The following is a 12192-nucleotide window of genomic DNA, read 5'->3' as shown; positions in this document are numbered from 1 at the left end:
ACCTAGGCTGTTTCCAGATCTTAGCTATTGTAAATTGTGCTGCTATGAACATAGGGGTGCATATATCCTTTCTTATTGGTGTTCCCAGTTTCTTAGGATATGTTCCTAGGAGTGGGATTACTGGGTCAAATGGGAGTTCCATTTTCAGTTTTTTGAGGAAACTCCATACTGTTCTCCACAGTGGCTGCACCAGTCTGCATTCCCACCAGCATTGCACGAGGGTTCCTTTTTCTCTGCATCCTCGCCAACACTTGTCGTTTGTTGATTTGTTGATGATAGCCATTCTGACAGGTGTGAGATGGTACTGCATTGTTGTTTTGATTTGCATCTCTCGGATAATTAGTGACGTTGAGCATGTTTTCATGTGTCTCTTGGCCTTCCTTCTGTCTTCTTTTGAAAAGATTCTATTTAGGACCGTTGCCCATTTTTTTATTGGATCATTTATCTTCCTTTTATTAAGTTGTGTAAGCTGCCTGTAGATGTTGGAGATTAAACCTTTATCAGTGATACCATTTGCAAATATGTTCTCTCATGCAGTGGGCTTTCTTGTTGTTTTGTTGATAGTTTCTTTTGCTGTAAAAAAGCTTTTTATTTTGATGTAGTCCCATTTGTTTATTTTCTCCTTCATATGGTGCTAAGTTTCAACTGCGATGATTAACTGATGACTCCTGGTCTCAAGACATAGTGGTTAATGGGGAAGAATGCAGTATCATGCTGACAAGCATATCACTTTAGCTGGCTCTTGCTACTTGGTAGTTAACTTTATTCATTTCTTGCAATTTTTAAAGAATGTTTCTTTTACAGCTGATTTAAGTCTTTCTCATTCTCTTCATAAGAGAAAAAGAAACCAATATTTATTGAGCATGTTTTATGTGCCCAACATTTTGGGAACCTCTGAGGAATATAAAAAATGAATGTGACATGGTTTGCTGCCTGGTTGGAGCAAGAAACATGCAAACAAATAAGTGGAATATAACCTGATCAAGGAACCTTGTAATGAAAGAATAGTTAAGGAAAAGCAGTAGAACAAAGGAAGGAAAAAGAACATTTCTTAAGAGAGGGAAAGTAGTCAGAATCATTCACAGAAGAGCTAGGTCCTGAATGTCGATTATTTGCCAGGCAGACAAACAGTGCAGAGACATTGTATGCAGTGTATGTTCGTGGTGGGAGCTGTCTGTGCAAAGCTCACTCTGAATCTGTTTGCAGGAAATCTCCCATAAGAGTGTCCAGGACTGTGAGCACTGGACCTGGTGCCCTAGACCTGTGTGTTTGTCACAGCTCTGCTGTTTAGTTGCTGTGGGGTTGTAACATGTCTGAACCTGTTCTTTCCTCTGTGAGCTGAATATAATTATTCTCCTCTATATCACCTGGGGTCATTGTGTGGGTCAAATCAATCAGTATGTGTAAATATGAAGAGTGATAATAAAAGCCTTAGTGTTTGTTATGATTAACATTCATAATTATATTTAAATGTTCTCTACTTCACTAACTCCTCTCCCTTGTTGAATCCCCTTTATTTGAGTCTCTTCTCAGGGGTCTAGTCTCAGCTTATCTTTTCAGTTGACTATTGGCCCTGGTACACCTCACCTTTACTTTACTGTCAACCCATTGTGGTTAATTTCCTAACCTGGATTTCAGTTCCCCAGTATACTTTTCCATCTTCAGACCTACATTTCCAGCTGCCACCTGGATGGTCCTTTATCACCTTGGACTTCCTGGGTCTAAAAACTGAATTTGTTTCCCCTATACAAATTCACTTATTAAGCTTCTTACCATGTTCCAGGAACATGTGCTAAGAGCTTTTCATATATTATCTTAGTTTCCAGAATAACCTTATGATACTGGATACTGTTGTCCCTATTTTAAAGAGAATGAAACCGAGATTAAAAGAGATTAAATAACTTCCCCAAAGTGATATAGCTAGTAAGCAGCAGAGCCATGATGCAAACCCAGTTTGTTGACTAGAGTTACTGCTCTTAAGCACTTTTTTCTGCTTCGTCACTTCACTTGCTTTACAGTAAAGACCAGACTCATAAAGTTGGCATTCTGGACTCTTCATCCTCCCTTCTTACTCTTACTGTACATTTTGGTATTACTTGCCTTTCCTAAAGGAAAGTCTGCATTTTATCTCCTTGCTTTTGCATGTATGTCCTTTCCCAGTTCAGTCTTCTCCTTTTCATGTGTTCACCTATCAAAATCCAGAGGAAGGCAGGGCAGTGTATTGGAATATAATTTGCAGTGCACTCCCACAGCCAGAAGCCAGGTTCATGGCGGGCGAGCACAGCAGCAGTGGTGGGAGCCTCTCCCACCTCAGAGGCAGTGCTAAGGAGAAGTGAGCCAAGCAGTAAGGAGCAGTGAGCAGGTGGATGGTAAGGAGCGAGGGGTCCTGGACTGTGAGAGGGAGCGGTCTAAACTGGCAGGTGGACATCCCTCAAGGGGTCCCGAACTGCGAGAGGTTGAATGCCAGGATGAGGGAACCCCCCACCCCCCAGTTCACGAATTTCATGCATCAAGCCTCTAGTTGGAATATAATTTGCAAAGGAAGAAGTAGAAAATGAAAAAGATAGATATGGGCCAGATTTGATAAGGCCTTTTGGCATGGTGATAGAAGGATGTTGGGGAGCTGTTGGGAGAAGAACGTGATCTGATTTATGTTTTAAAAGGATCACTCTAACTACTTTAGCCCAAAATGGAAACCAGGAGGTCAGTTATTTCAGTAGTTCAGTAAGGAGCTAAAGGTTGCCCGGATTTGTGTAGTAACAGTGGAAATGTCAAGAAGATACATTATAAAGGAAGGACCAATGGGCTCTTCTGATGGATTGGATGTGGGGCATGAGAGAGAGAGCAAAGGGTAATGCCACAGTTTGGTGCCATTGGCGGAGAGACGGAATGCTGGGCGAGGAGTGGGCTCTGTTGTTTGAGGTTCCAACTGGCATCCAAATGAAGATTTAGTAGGGAATCTTATCTAATAAAAGAGCAATATGCAAATTAACCATCACTCTGCTACACCCACAAGCCACGCCCACCAGCCAATCAGGAGCGAGTATGCAAATTAACCCAACCAAGATGGCTGCGGCTACAGAGAGAGCAGGAGGGAGGCTTGGGTTTTCCCGGCAATGGAGGAAGCCAAGCTTTCCGTACACCCTGGCCAGCCCAGGCCTCCGCTTAAGACTACAAAGTTTCAATTATAGAAGATAAATAAATCCCAACAGAAATGGCTGCCGCCACAGAGTGAGGAAAAGGCTTGGCTCCGCTCCAGGCTACAAAGTTTCAATTGTAGAAGATAAATAAATCCCAGATACCAGGGCCTCCCCTTGGGTTGCCAGGGGGCATGGCCGGGCTGCAAACCACCACAGGCCCCTCGCCCAGGCCACCCCATGCCCCAAGGGAACCCCCACCCTGATCCAGGACACCCTTCAGGGCAAACCAGCTGGCCCCCACCCATGCACCAGGCCTGTATCCTATCTAATAAAAGAGTAATATGCAAATTTACCATCACTCCAACACACAAGATGGCTGCCCCCATGTGGTCAAAGATCCTGCCCCCATGTGGACACAAGATGACCACCATAAGATGGCCAGCAGGGGAAGGCAGTTGGGAGGGACCAGGCCTGCAAGGGAGGGCAGTTATGGGTGATCAGGCCAGCAGGGGAGAGCAGTTGGGAGGGACCAGGCTGGCAGAGGAGGGAAGTTGGGGGCAAACAGGCTGGCAAGGGAGTGGTTAGGGGGTGATCAGGCTGGCAGGAAGAAGCGGTTGGGGCAATCAGGAAGGCAGGCAGGCGAGCAATTGGGAGCCAGCAGTCCTGGATTGTGAGAGGGATGTCCAACTGCCCATTTAGACCCGATCCCGGTGGGGTCCCAGATTGGAGTGGGTGCAGGCTGGGCTGAGGGACACCCTCCCCCCCCCTCGTGCACGAATTTCGTGCACCGGGCCTCTAGTTGGATATAAGCCTGGAATTGAAGGAAAAGGTTGAGGATAGGCATTTAATTTAGGGAATTAATGACATATAGAGATGTAAAGCCATAAAACCAGATGCAATTACCTAGGGGTTAAGTGTAAAAGGATCTTTGCCCTGGTGTTGTTTAATGTGTTACTCTGTTCCCTTTATCAAATCAGATTCAAGTTCAACTTTTGGGGCAAAAAGTACTTCATAGTTAGTTGTATGTACTTCCTATTATGGTACATGAGGAAGCACTTGGATTATTTCTCTTTTTAAAATATTTATATTGATTAGTGGGTTCAGGTATTTCCACTCTGGTCCATCCTATATAATAAAAGGCTAATATGCAAATAGACTGAACGGCAGAATGACTGGTTGCTATGATGCACACTGACCACCAAGGGGCAGACGCTCAATGCTGGAGCTTCTCCCTGGTGGTCAGTGCGCTCCCACAGGGGGAAACGCTGCTCAGCCAAAAGCCCTGAGCTGGACTCACGGCTGGCGAGCACAGTGGCGGTGGCGGGAGCCTCTCCCGCCTCCACGGCAGTACTAAGGATGTACGACTGCCAGCTTAGGTCTGCAGGGAGCGGACCTTAGCCTTCAGTCAGACATCCCCTGAGGGCTCCTGGATTGTGAGAGGGCGCAGGCCGGGCAGAGGGATCTCCCCTTTCCCAAGCACATGAATTTTGTGCACCGGGCTTCTGGTCTGTTATAAAACTCCATCCCCATCAGCTTATGACTTATTGGTTTTAGTGACCATTGATGATCATATCCTGAATCCATTATTTCAATAGGTAAAATGGTGGTATTGAATGCCTTTCGTTTTTTTTTAATTTTATCTTTATTGTTGAAAGTATTACAGATAATTAGCTCAAACTCTCTGTGAAGAACCACTTTACCTCATCAATTATTTGGTTAACCTGAGATATAGGAAATGTAGGATAAATGCTTCGAATTTTCTAAGAATGACCACAGAGAACCTTTGATAGCTTCCTCATTTTCCAATTATGACACGATGGTCCCGGATAATCTTGTTTATTTTCTGTTCTGCACTTGAATTAACCATTTCTCTAAGGAATCCCACAATCCTTACTCTTAAGCAGTATAGAATAATTTTAGAATACCTTTTGTATCCTGTGATCTTATGATGATCTATGCCTCCCAACATTAGTTCTATTCTTTTAAAAATATATTTTTTTTTATTGATTTCAGAGAGGAAGGGAGAGGGAGAGAGAGATAGAAACATCAATGATGAGAGAGAATCAAAGATTGGTTGCTTCCTGCACACCCACACTGGGGATCAAGCCCTCAGTCCAGGTATGTGCCCTGATTGGTAATCGAACTGTGACCTCCTGGTTCATAAGTCAATGCTCAACTACTAGACTGTTCTATTCTTGTGTGTACTGAGATAACAGAATAGAATGAAAATACCTTTAAAGTGCAACATACTAATTTATATTTTAGTTGCACAGTTTCAAGTGACTTGATTTATTTATTAATTCCTGCTATTTTATTGAAAACTAGAGCCCGTGGCACGAAATTCGTGCATGGGGGGGCTCCCCTCAACTCAGCCTGCACTCTCTCCAATCCGGGACCCCTCAGGGGATGTCTGACTGCTGGTTTAGGCCCGATATTGGATGTTATTTTTATGTAGACGAAAGAACATCTTTTAACCCCTTTTTCAAACTACATGGTGAGTGTCCAGTGTTGGAGCTTTTGAATATGCAGTTTTTCGTTAGGAAAGAAAAAGGAAAAAATCTGCTCTTGCCCTTTCTTTCTTTGATTTAGCAGAACTTTTCTATTTTATTCAGGTAATTAAACCAGAGAGCAGTGACAAAGAAACAGAAGGTGCCTATGAATCAGATCTCCCTGAGGAAATCTGTGGAAGCCATCTTCTGCAACAGTCCCTGAAAGGCCATAATGACAGTCCTGATGTCATTATAGAGGCTCAGTTTGATGACAGCGACTCAGAAGATAGACATGGCAACACACAAAATGTTCTGGTTGATGGTATTAAGAAACTCTCAGTTTGTGTTCATGAAAAAGGTGAGTACTGGACTGCTATCTGACATTTTATTTTAGTAAATTAATCATGTTAGGTATTGGAATTCTCTCTGTGCTCCAGAATTAATCAAACAACACATTTGGTATTTTTCCAATTTCTGACCTGTATCAGCTTTTAGGAAAGAGGATCTTTGATAAACTTACAGCTGCTGGTTATGAGGAAGGACAGCAATGCCACTGGTGGTTTGTTTGGTTAGTGATGGCTGTTGTCATTTCCTAATAGGTTTTGAGTTGTGTTGATAGCTAACCTGAAATTTCCTGTGATTAGGTCAGCCCTACCTTTTGGTTGATATGAATAGAAGTAAACTGATCTTTAAAGTCCTTATTAAAAGCACTTTATTTTATCCTGTATTTTTCTTTAACTCAATACATTTGAAAAGAATTTATGTAATTGGTGGTGGAAATGGACCACTTTAAATTTTATAAGTAGGTTATTTTTATATAGACGAAAGAACATCCAGCCTAAGAAAAAGTCTTATTTAAGCCAAACTGATGACAATCTCTGGGAAGCAATTGAGAAAATGCCCTGGCCCTAGCTGGTTTGGCTCAGTGGATAGAGTGTCCGATTGCAGACTGGAAGGTCCTGGGTTCGATTCTGGTCAAGGGCACATAGCCTGGGTTGTGGCCTGGTCCCAAGTGGGGGGTGTGCAGGAGACAGCCGATTGGTGATTCTCTCATCATTGATGTTTCTTTCTCTCTCTCTCCTTTTCCTTTCCTCTCCAAAATTAATAAAATGGTGTGTGTACACACACACACACACACACACACACACACACACACAGGCCTGGTACATGAAATTTGTGCATTGGGGCAGGGTGTCCCTCAGCCCAGCATGAACCCTCTCCAATCTGGGACATCCCTCTCACAATCCAGGACTGCTGGCTCCTAACAGTTCACCTGCCTGCCTGCCTGATATCCCCCTAAGCGCTCCCCTGCCGGCCTGATTGACGCTTAACCGCTCCCCTGCTGCCATGATTGACATCTAACTGCTCCCCTGCCGGCCTGATTGCCCCCAACTGCCCTCCCCTGCCAACCTGATTGCTCCTAAGTGCCCTCCCCTGCAGGCCTGGGCCCCCCCCCCCCAACTGCCCTCCCCTGCTGGCCTGGTTGCCCCCAACTGCCCTCCCCTGCTGGCCATCTTGTGACAATGTGGGGGCGGCCATCTTGTGATGACATGGGGGCAGCCATCATGCGATGTGAGGGTGTGAGGGTCAATTTGCATATTACCTTTTTTATTGGATAGGATACTAGTAACCCAGTGCATGAAATTTGTGCATGGAGAGGGCATTCCTTCAGCCCAGCCTGCACCCTCTTCAATCAGGGACCCCTTCCTTGTGGGATGTCCGACTGCTGGTTTAGGCCTGATCCCTCTTGGACATCCCTCTTGCAATCTGGGACTGCTGGCTCCTAACCGCTCACCTGCCTTCCTGCCTGATAGCCCATAAATGCCTCTGCCTGCCTGCCTGATTTCCTCTAACCCCTCTGCCTGCCTGCCTGATTGCCCCTAACTGCCTCTGCCTGCCTGCCCCTAACTGCCCTCACCTGCCGGCCTGATCTCGCCCCCTAATTGCCCTGCCATCCTGATCACCTGATTACCCCTAACTGCCTCTGCCTGCCTCATTGCCCCTAACTGCCCTCCCCTGTCGGCCTGATCTCTCTCCCAACTGCTTTCCCCTGCTGGCCAGTTTGGTTTTGATTGGTTAGTTTCTATGCCAGTCAGCGTCAAAAGCTCCATCTTTTAGGCAGCCATTGGCTCCTCACAGTTCACCCAGATTTGGTTCTGATTGGTTGGTTTCGATGCCAGGGTCAAAAGCTCCGCTTCCTAGGCAGCCATTGGCTCCTCATAGTTCACCCAGATTTGGTTCTGATTGGTCAGTTTCTATGCCAGTCAGCGTCAAAAACTCTGCCTCCTAGGCAGCCATTGGCTCCTCACAGTACACCCAGATTTGGTTCTGATTGATCGGTTTCTGTGCCAGTCAGCGTCTCCGGGCCTATTTCTGGGCCTGATAAGAGAGGTGGAGCTGATCCGCAGCCCCCATGGAGGCCCAGAGAGAAACAGAAGTGCAGCTGCTGGCGAAGCCTGGAAAGAAAGAGAGAGGCAACATCTGCCATGGAGGCTGTGGATCAGACCCTTCCTCTCTCTCTGGGCCTCTCTCTGGGCCTCTCTCTGGGCCTGATCCGCAGCCCCACTGACTGCCAGACTGACTTCCGGTGTTCGGTCTAGCCTTCGGTTGTTTTGGACGTTATGGTCTCTGAGTTTTTATATATCTACTAGAGGCCCATTGCACAAAGAGATTCATGCAATAGGCCTTTCTTCCCTTGGCTTCCAGCACCGGTTTTCCTCCGGGACCCAGGATCCAGGCCTTCGCTCCGGCCAGAGTCTGTCTTTGCTGCAGACTCTGGCTGGAGTCTTCCATCTTTGTCTTTGCTGCGGCACTCGGCTCCTGTAGATCCCTGTCATAGCAGGTGTCCTGCCCCACCTGGCCACTCCGCGCCTGGAGCAGCTGGGTGGTCGCCGTCTTTGGCCATCTAATTTGCATACTCACTCTGATTGGGTATGGGTGTAGCGGAGGTACGGTCAATTTTACATGTTTGTCTATTATTAGGTAAGATATATATATAAAAGCCTAAGCACTCATTATGATGAAACAACCAGAACGACCAGTCACAATGATGCACACTGACTACCAGGGGGCAGACACTCAACTCAGGAGCTGACCCCAGCCTGCAGGCCCTGATCATTGATAAGGCCTGCTGGCCAACCTCCTGGTCCTTCCCCCTGGCCAGCAGGCCCCGATCGCCTGATTGGGGCCAGGCCCCCAGGCTGGGATGAGGAACCAGTGGTGTGTGGCGGCGGACATGGCCCCTTTCCCAGGGGGGCTGAGGGCTGGATCCCTCCTCAGGGCTGGTGGCCAACCTCCTGGGTCCCTCCCCTTGTTCCTCCCTCTGGCCGGCAGGCCCCAAGTGGCCCACCGCCTGCCCGCTGCGGTGGTGGTTGGCTCCTCCTCTCCTCCCAATGCCCCCCACCGGCAGGCCCTGATTGCCTGATCGGGGCCTGCTGGCCAACCTCCTGGTCCCTTCTCCCAGCCGGCAGGTCCCGATTGCCTGATCGGGGCTGGGCCCCAGGCTAGTACAGGGAACCGGGGGTGGGTGGTGGCTGACATGGGCAGTGAGGGAAAGAGGAGGCGGGGAGGTGGGGAGATGGGGAACCTAATCAGCCCTGATCGCTGGCCAGGCCTAGGGACTCCACCCGTGCACGAATTTCATGCACTGGGCTTCTAGTTAGGATATAAAAGAAAATGCTCTGGAGAATGGCAGTTTTGCAGCTTATTTCATACATGATAATCAGAGGAGACATTAGGAAGGTTACATGAAATTTGTTGGTGGTAGATTAAGGGGGAGGAAGAAAGCAAAGCTGGGAAACCTCTGAGATTGGATAAAAAGCAAGTGAAGATTCACATACTTCTTTTACATTGGTGGGTACAGGATAGTTAACATTTATAGCACAGAGAGTGTATGTGGAGGAACAAGGTAACAATGAGGGATTCTGGAGTCTAGAAAACAAGATTATTCTGACATTTATAAGGTATTTTATTTTAGATGCACAAAGTCAATGGACAATTTTAAAATTAAAGATTGATCTTTGTCAAGAAGGCTCCAGCCTAGGACATCACTATCCATTGTGACCCAGTTTTAGTTAGGAAGTTTTATGCTCAGACCACCCTATGTGGTTACTTTAGTCTCTCAGTTTGTAAGGCCTTCATGCTTGTCAGGTTTAGTATATGACTCCTTTTTAAATCACATTTACAAAGTGTCTTTTGATTTTAAGCCTTTTAAAAAAGCCAGTCTTATTTTCTCTGATCAAAACCTAAGCCATGAGTCCTCTGAATGTAGAGGACAGCAATTGCAAACACATGGCAAGGAGCTGTGATCAAGGGCTCTACCTGACCACACACTGGGAAGTGTAAGGGAAAATAGTAATGAAAATTGGAATATTTCAATGTATAGATTTCTAAGAGATTTTAAATGCAGGGTGGATATTTTCCAGCCAAATTGAGCTTTATGTATATTATGAAATGGAAAAGATTAACTTGGCTAGGTTGCCTAGATTATTAGGTTATTATTTTTTTTTTATGAGGAAGAAGTTTCTGGCACAGTCCCCATTAAAGGCTAGAAGAATGCCAAAAGATTACTAAAGGAGGATATTCAGCAGACACCCTGTGATAGGGACTGGTAAGCACAGCTCATTGAGTTCCTGAATAAAGCTGGGGGTGATTTCAGTAGGTGGCTGCCTAAGAATCAGGCTGGTTCTCCACTGCTGACTAGGTAGTGACTTGGGACATTGAACATTTTCTAAAAGCATGTATCTCTTAACTTTCCAAGTTTGAAATTCTTTTATTTTTTTTAATGAAGAGGCTGTTACTTTCTCACTGCCCTATCAGGTGTGGTGACCTGAGGGCACCCAGTTTCTTTTTGTTTTATGACTTACTTAGTGGTTTCACTGTTCAGGGCTCAGCCAATTTCCTTCTGTTGTTTCTTTTTTTCTTCCTTTAAAAACAGTTGGATACTGTGATGTGACCCTCTTCTTGAGAGTGCCTGTATATTATCGTAATGGCGTCAGTACTGTGAGTTATGTTTTTTCTATGAGAAGAAGAGGGAAATAACTAGGACCCTAACAAGCCAAATCCTTCATCATTAAGATCACCAAGGGAGAGAGATATTTGTAGTCCGAAGTCAGGCAAAGGAGCACTTTAAAATTTTACTATTTGGCCCAAAACTACTTTGTAGAAATGGAGTTCTGATGATTGGACTTGGCAGACCTTAGTAGCTCTTTTTCTTCTGGGCTCTGAGGTGAAGGGATAAGATGCCTTAATTTCTCATTAGTGATTGGTACCAATATAAGGGCAAGGAGATACTGATGGATGGAAGTGATGGCAGATTGATGCCCGGGGTGGATACTAATAATTCACTTTGCCCTTTGTTTGTGTAAATGTGCTCTTGATTTGTCCTCTATTGTAATTCCTCTCCTTCTCCCTTACTAATAAATACATTGAATTCTTTACAAGTCCACTGCATGCATGTTTTTCCTTTACTCTTTTTATGGTTTTCCTATCCTACTGTTATTTATATTGCTTCCTTACTAGCCCTGACTGAGGGAACAGCTTTAATCCTTCCCTCAGTATCTGGTACAAATTTCTCCTTTTTGCTAGCCTCTAAATAGAGAGTTTGTGAAACCACATGGCTGTTTCTCATTTCTTGCCCTCTTGATATTTAGGAAAATTGCAATTTGCTCTTTTAAAAATCATGATTTTTAAAGATATTTTAACCAGATTCTCTTGTCTGGATAATATAAAATCTGGTTACAGTTAAGATGTTAGTACTTTTTGCGCCATTTAAGGTTTTGAAATTTGTTATTGAAACAAACCATAACCTTAAGAACATTTCCTTAGATTTCTAGAAAGGTTCTTTGCTTTGTGTTGTAATTGCAAATGGATTATTTATCTTGTTTTACACTTATGTTTAAAAGAGTGTTTTTATATTTGCTTACTTTTGTTTTAATACCACGTTTCTTTTCCCAAAGCAAATGTTACATAGAGCATGTGTATGAATTATATATCCCTGTTGCCCAGGAAACATTCATATTTTTAAGATAACTACTAGTTTCTCTGGTAAGTGAGTAATTGCTTTAGCTGTCTGCAGTAAGTTCCTGTTGTTGCATGAAGAGAAAAATTTCTCTGGACATCTCAGACCTACACAATAATTTCTTCTAGGAAGACAACATGATCTGCATTGTCCTTAGCCTCTGAGAGACAGTGGGCCAAACACCTGGGCCCCTTTTGTAGGGCCAGTCCCACAGCCTCCCGATGCTGAGCTTTTACCACTTTCCAGGAAGTCGTGTTTTTGTCAGCACAGAAATATGCCATCTGTTTAGAGTCTGGGGGCAATCCTGATAAATTTTCTTTGGTATCAAATGAGTGGATAATGGCTGCCTGGTTTGCAAACTCCAAAGGATAAAGATCATCATGTCCAAGTGATACAGCTTGGTCATGTAATGTTAGTGCTCAGTGTATTTCATCATCAGAATTTTAAGAACAGTTTTGACCTCTGAATCTTGGTGACCATGTCCTAATCAGGTTAATGAGATGATAGTAGATGCAATCACAGTTGAAACACTGAGACAAAAAAA

At 44.8% G+C, this 12192-nt stretch overlaps 1 protein-coding gene across 2 annotated transcripts in view; it reads left to right on the top strand.

Moving 5' to 3' along the window:
* Positions 1-12192, top strand: part of DIS3L2 (DIS3 like 3'-5' exoribonuclease 2) — a 330696-nt gene that overhangs the window by 66662 nt on the left and 251842 nt on the right. For both annotated transcript variants that reach the window (XM_028140542.2, XM_054722868.1), the window contains exon 8: positions 5753-5987. In XM_028140542.2, coding sequence (XP_027996343.2) covers positions 5753-5987 — 235 coding nt within the window. The remainder of the gene's footprint in view (positions 1-5752; positions 5988-12192) is intronic.

This window comes from Eptesicus fuscus, chromosome 11 (genome assembly GCF_027574615.1).
Source record: "Eptesicus fuscus isolate TK198812 chromosome 11, DD_ASM_mEF_20220401, whole genome shotgun sequence".
Lineage (NCBI taxonomy): Eukaryota > Metazoa > Chordata > Mammalia > Chiroptera > Vespertilionidae > Eptesicus > Eptesicus fuscus.
This window is presented reverse-complemented; position numbering and strand designations above follow the sequence as displayed.